This window comes from Tyto alba, unplaced genomic scaffold (genome assembly GCF_018691265.1).
Source record: "Tyto alba isolate M040663 unplaced genomic scaffold, T.alba_DEE_v4.0 Super-Scaffold_28, whole genome shotgun sequence".
Lineage (NCBI taxonomy): Eukaryota > Metazoa > Chordata > Aves > Strigiformes > Tytonidae > Tyto > Tyto alba.
The window spans coordinates 3,265,644-3,271,999 of NW_024881302.1; the positions used below are offsets into that span (position 1 = coordinate 3,265,644).

General features: G+C 46.3%; 1 protein-coding gene across 2 annotated transcripts; it reads left to right on the top strand.

Moving 5' to 3' along the window:
• The first annotated feature begins 80 nt into the window (after positions 1–80).
• B9D1 (B9 domain containing 1) lies at positions 81–4,991 on the top strand. Of its 2 annotated transcripts, XM_042798780.1 has the most exons (7): positions 81–371; positions 598–666; positions 1,408–1,519; positions 1,590–1,686; positions 2,111–2,173; positions 3,400–3,467; positions 3,642–4,991. In XM_042798780.1, the coding sequence occupies exons 1-7, from the start codon at positions 153–155 to the stop codon at positions 3,785–3,787; spliced, it is 774 nt and encodes a 257-aa protein (XP_042654714.1). In that variant the 5' UTR covers positions 81–152; the 3' UTR covers positions 3,788–4,991. The 2 variants fall into 2 exon arrangements, with proteins under 2 accessions (XP_042654714.1, XP_042654715.1); XM_042798781.1 differs by lacking the exon at positions 2,111–2,173.
• The last annotated feature ends 1,365 nt before the right edge of the window (positions 4,992–6,356 follow it).

The following is a 6,356-nucleotide window of genomic DNA, read 5'->3' on the forward strand; positions in this document are numbered from 1 at the left end:
GGTTGAGATAGGGTAATTTAAAAATAATAATAATGTAGAAAGTTCGAAATATCAGCCCCCCCCTCAGGTGCAGCGGGTAGGCCGTGGGGGTGCGGGGGCGGCCGGGCGGCGCTGCTGGAGAAGGCGGGGGGTGGGGGGGTGCTCACGAGGCGATGCGGCTGGGGGCTGCCCGCGTTTTGGGGCGAATTTCCGCGCTTTTGGGGGGCGGGAGCTCCGCGAAGCGCCGTCCGCCCAGGCGGTGTGTCCCCGCCGCCGCGCCGTCCGTAACCACGGCAACCCGCGGCGGGCGGGCCGCGCCCGGCGCCATGGCGGCCGCCGGCAGCCCCAGCGTCTTCTTGCTGGCGGTCACCGGGCAGATCGAGAGCGGGCAGGTGAGCGGGGGGGGGGGGCCGGTCACGCCGTTTGGCTTCGGTTCCCGGGGCCATCGAGCGGCCCTGGCGCCGCCCGGAGGGCAGCAGGGCCGGCCGGGCCTCCGCCCCGACAAGGCGGGCAGGCCCTCAGGGACGGCTGCCCGCAGCCCCCGCCGTTCCCCGCAGCCCCCGCCGTTCCCCGCAGCCCCCGCCGTTCCCCGCAGCGCAGCCTCCCTCTCTCCCGCAGTTCCCGGGCTTTGACGACCTTTACTGCAAGTTCTGCTTCGTCTACGGCCAAGACTGGGTTCCCACAGCGGTAAGGCCGCGTTGCGCGCCCCTCAGACCCAGCCTGCCGCCAGGTGATCCCCGTGAACTAAAATTGCCAGGGAGCAGATACTTGTAGAACCGAGTTATTGAGATCAGTTTAAGCTGTTTCCACCGCTGGGCTGCAGATGGGACCACACAAACGCTGATCTTTTGAGGAATAGGTAGAATAACTGTAGGATGAGGGACTCATAAATAATCTTACTTGAGACGGTTCAGCCATGCAGGTGCAGGTGCAAAGAAACGTAGAGATAAGGAAGCTGCAAATCGGCAACAAAACCAGACCAGGGCAGCTTGGCAGAACAAGATACATGTGAGCACAGGGCTGCATTTGCACAGAAGAGTCAGCTGGTGGACACGGTGAAGAAGACTACGAGCCTTCATCTAAAGACCCCCAACAACTACCTGAAGTCTCCAACAGGCACGTGCAAGAGACATTAATATATGCTAATGAGTTCCTGGAAAAGTTAGGAGTAGGACAACGGTATGATAACAATGCAATGAATAGGTATGATTAAGGTAGTAGAAATGCTTGTTGGTTTTGTTTCCAGACACACACACAAGGAGGACCTCTCCCCCTGTGTGTCCAGCACTGTAATAAAGAAAGCCTGCTTTCTAAAACTCCAAAATTGAGTCTTAGAGAGTGAATTAATTACCGCTTTCCGGGATCACAGGCAGTGCGCGTGTGATGGGCTCAGTGCAGCCCCTGGCCCATCCCACGTTCTCCCCGCAGGGCCTGGAGGAGGGCATCTCCCAGATCACCTCCAAGAGCAACGTCGCGCCCACCACACTGGTCTGGAACTTCCCCATCGACATTACCTTCAAGAGCACCAACCCGTCGGGCTGTGAGTGCTGGGGGTGGTGGGATCCAGCTCGCAGACCAGGCACCCCCTCTCACACACACTTTGTTTGCAGGGCCGCAGATCGTAGTGAGCGTCTACGGACCTGACTTTTTTGGAAACGATGTGGTCAGAGGTTATGGAGCTGTTCATGTTCCCTTCACACCCGGCAGGTGAGGTGACAACGTGTCTTTCGGGACTGAAACGGAGACCTTTTTCCAGTTACCGTGTTGGTTCAGAAATAAAAATGTTCCCATATCTCCTTATCATATCTTGTCCGTTTGGTACAAAGAGCACAGATTTTCTAGCAGCAGCCCCTGGTTATCAGATAATTTTTGGTAATCCTGTAGGCAACTGTAAAGTCAAAACTGGCATGTAGAAATCCCAAATATGAAGCACAGTACATTACCTCTCCCCCATAAGCTTTCATTCCTACCACACTCTTCCTATGCAAACCAACCCTTTCTCTGTGGAAAGAAAAGGGCTATACTTTGAGACGTTCAGGTCTGTTGTGTCTGAAATTCTGGTACCTTATAAGAATTCTTGCCAGTGCTGTTTGGTTCATTTCTTAAGTTCTGTGCTTCTCGTTTGGTTTAGGCATACAAGAACCATTGCTATGTTTGTTCCTGAGTCCACATCTAGGCTCCAGAGGTTTACAAGGTAATAATTAGAGGCTGCTTTTTTTTTAAAAAAAAAAAGTCCTCCTTGCTCTTAGTCATATCCAGCTACTCACTGGTGCATTCATGTGAATACTTTGTATCATAACCAGATAGTTTTGTAGGTGAAATCATGGTTTTAGTTGCCTAGGTCTTTTGAAGAGCTTTCTTAAAACTTGTTAACTACCTGCTTGCAGTAATGCTAACTTGTCTTTTTTTCATCCTCACGTTTGATCACTTGGTTTGAAAAAGAACTCATTTCAGCAGAGCACACTGATCTATGAGTTCTTGTAGAGTGGCAGCTCAACGTTCCACAAGTTGATTCGTGTCAGACGTGACTTGCAGAGGCACTACTTAGACTAATTTTCCTGAGTGTTTTAGTTGTCACTGGACACAAGAAGGTGTGCTGCAGTCCAGCCCTAAATCTTAGTGTAGCTCAGGGCTTTTCTTGAAGGATAGCCACATTAAGAGCAACCTGGAAAACAAAGCAAAGGCAAAACATGGAAAAACAATTCCCAGTTCTACTTTTTCTTCCATCTGGAATGCATTTGCTGTAAACTTTGTCTTGTTTACACACATCCCTTCCCAAGTAGCAGTCTATACACAGCAACTGAGGGTATTTATTAAGGTGTTTTCCTTCTATTGTACTGCTTAAGTATGGTCTGAATGATCTGTGAGATGATTGTTAGTTGTCATTTGCCTGTACCAAGAGACCCTCCCCTTGTGCAGGGCCAGCCTCCTGGTACTTGAGCACTTCAGGTCAGAGTGAGCTTGGGAATCTCTGTGCCTGACAGTCAGGATTCAACTGATTTACTTTTCTTCTCTTTATGATACCCTTTCTGTAGAATCTAGACTTTATATACTTTTGTATTATGTGCACCTCTGATGTATTCAAAGTATCCAAGCCTCTGTCACTGGGTAATCGAGAGTTGAATCAGTTTCAAAAACATCTTTGCCATAGAAGGCTTCTGTCTAGCCCAGAAATAACTTGGATTTAACATAATGTGTATGAAATCGGTTTCATTTTTTTTCCTTGGAGAGACAAAACTTTGATCAAAGTAGATCAACAATAAAGTAAATCGGTCTTCAGAACTATACTGCAATCAACAGCTGGGAGTCTCATTGAACTCCCCCGTTTGTTTTTTTAACGTGCATATAATGAACTGTATCAAATCTAAACACTAGTGAACGTATCCAATTAATTACTTATTTTCTACTTTCTTCTGCAAGCTGGTTCACAGGGAGACGTCCGGAATTCACTGACCCCAAAGTGGTAGCGCAGGGAGAAGGAAGAGAAGGTAAGTCCCTGGGAGCTCCTGCCTGCAACCCTTGCACGACAGCAGGCCACAGCCTGGCTGTCCCCCTTCCGCTGATAAAAAAAGAATAATTGTTCTGCTGAGAACAATCTAGCCTGGGTACAATCATTCAAAAACCTCTCTTAACCAGTTTTATTCACGTCTGCTTTCTTCTAGTAACGAGGGTGCGATCTCAAGGCTTTGTGACCATTTCCTTCAACGTAGTGACCAAGGATATGAAGAAGTTGGGCTATGACGTGAGCCCGAGTGACATGCAGAACCCTTCTCTGGTGCCTGTTACAGAAGGGATTCATAAATATTGAACTCAGGCGCGAGATGTTCAAAGGCTCACTGAGAAGTTACGCACTCGGGCTTTTTGTGGCAAAGGGAAATGAGTATCTGACTAAACTGAGAAGATTTCACTTGATTCCAAAAGAAACACAAGCCTGTGAGGCTTTGGAATAATTACCTAAGTATAATCCTTTCAGTAAGCATACAGGCTGAAGTATTATGTAAGTTTATGCCATCAGATAAACATTTAGCATTTCTATGAGTAATATCAGACTATCACAAAATAAGGCCTGAAACAAAATATTTTTTATAACAATCTTTTGTACACTCTTTATATACTTAAAAAATAGGAAAGTTTATAGTTGTCGCTGTTTTCCTGTGTTTAAAACATCATTGCAAACCCAGTTCTTATTCTTAATGTTTTTTGTGGTAGAAATGGGAAATTGAAATTACTGTATGTTCCAAAAAGGAGGGAAAATGGAAACGTTCCAGTGAAATGCACACACGCTTTTCTGTGCCATGTGCTTCCCTCTGCAAAAGCAACAGCAGTTTAATCCCACATAGTCTTTTAGAGTGTGCAGCTAGTTAAAATAGCTCATGCAGCACAGAAACAAACCTTTCCACGTTTTTCAGTGAAGCAACCTGGGCTTTTGCATTTAGAACAACACAATGACTCTTCCCTTTCCAGATTCTATTTCTGCATCAAACTTCAGGAAGGGAAAAAAAAGAAGAGCCGTTTATTTTAGAGGAGTTAAGAGAGACCATAGTGTTAAACATATCCTTGCTGCATGGTTTTAACTTCAGGTAGAACAAATTGCATTTTAAGTGTAGATGTTGTCTGAAAAATAAACTTTGAAGAAGGCTCTGCAAAGAACATCGGGGCTGTGTGTGCTGTCGTGAGCCGCGTTTCGCGCCAGATGAGGTGCCAGAGGCACTGTGCTGCGCGGCAGAGCGGGGACTGTCCCTCCAGCCAGTACGTCACACGGATAACGTACCAGGGCTTTCCTCAGCTGGTTTGCTTATCAAAAGAAAGGCAGTAAAAAAAAGCAGCAGGGTGATGTCCAAGCCTGCTACACTCAGGTTTCCTTTCCCCTCGCAGGACATAAACACCGGGGGTTAGGGTCAAAGCCCGTGTGCTGCCCTGGGCCCGAGGAGCTTCTCCCATGGCCTTTCTGTGAATCCCCTTCTGATTGAACGTTAGGGCTCTTTTAGGCTGAATAAACCCAATTGTCTAAATAGAGTTGTTTGTCTTTCTACTGCTCGGGCTTTTGTTTGTCCCAGAATGGATTTTCTAAGTCCTAAGTCATCCAAGATCTGCTCTTCTTACAGGTACAAAAGAGAAACAAGTGTATGCTACAGTGAAATGACTAATTTCTTAGTCATTTTCATATTTAAATTTGGGCATGTCATCTCTTGTGTCTGACTGCAAATACCAAGAGATGACTGTGAGAATGACTTAACACGATACCACCCTATAAGTGAACTACCAAGACCTTGAAACTGTAGAAACCCAAGTACTAACACACAGCATTGAGCTGCAGAGCCTCCAGGCCATGTAGCAAATAAAACATCCAGTTAGAGATGGCTATTATTTCATGCTGAGCAGTGTGACTGAATAAATACAATTTCTGAAAAGATAACGTGATCGCTGTAATTTTACTGTGAGCATTAGCAGCTTTTATACCCTTTATAAATACTTTTCCAAACATGGTTACAGATGATTTTTCTTCTCTTACTTTTTCCCTATCTTGTTTTTGTTGATTTTACACTTCCAGTAAGCTCTTCCACCAGTTGTTTTGGCAACTGCTGTAATCTCTGGACTGAGTCATGTTGGAATCCAAATTAATAAGTATTTCCTGTTGGCTCAGAGGAGACGCAAGGAATTTTATTTCCTTTTCAAAAGTATTTGGGAAGCAGTTAGCTACAGTAGCAGGATAAATATCTGTGTTTGAAACACTTGAAAGGCAAACATTAAACCCACTACTGCTTAAACATCTTTTTTCCCTTGAGCTCACTTTCCTGCCCCCATTCCAATTAGAGCAAAACTGCACAACAGAGTTTCTAGTCATCAGAAACTTGTTAAACCCAGATAAAGCCCAAACTTCGTGCCCACAGGGGTGCAGTGAATTTACTCGCACACAGCTTTGCAGCGTGGTGCTACGACCGGTCTCCTGAACGGCTCCTGTTTCAGACGAGGATTTTGGATGCTTACCCCACCGAGAGCGCTCAAAACCGACTCGTGCGTTTGCACAGCTTCGTATTCACAGCCAAGCTGCAGGGACCCTCAGGAGAAAGGTTAAAACACTGAAAAAGCAAGGGTTTGAAAAAACACAAAAACCCCCAACTCCACAAAACAGTATTTAAGATACGTGACTCCATAAGCAGGTCCCACGCTGCTACCTGCATTATTAAGGCTTTTTGGCTACCGCTCTTGGGTTTGGTGGTTTTTTGGCTCCTCGGTGTCTCGAGCATGTTTATTAAGAGCCTCACATACCTTATTCAAGGCCTTAAAAATATGTTGAAGCTTGCGAGCGCTTCACTGCGGGAGCTTTTCGATCTGACACAGTTTGCTCCTTACACAAGGGCACGTGTGGGGTGATG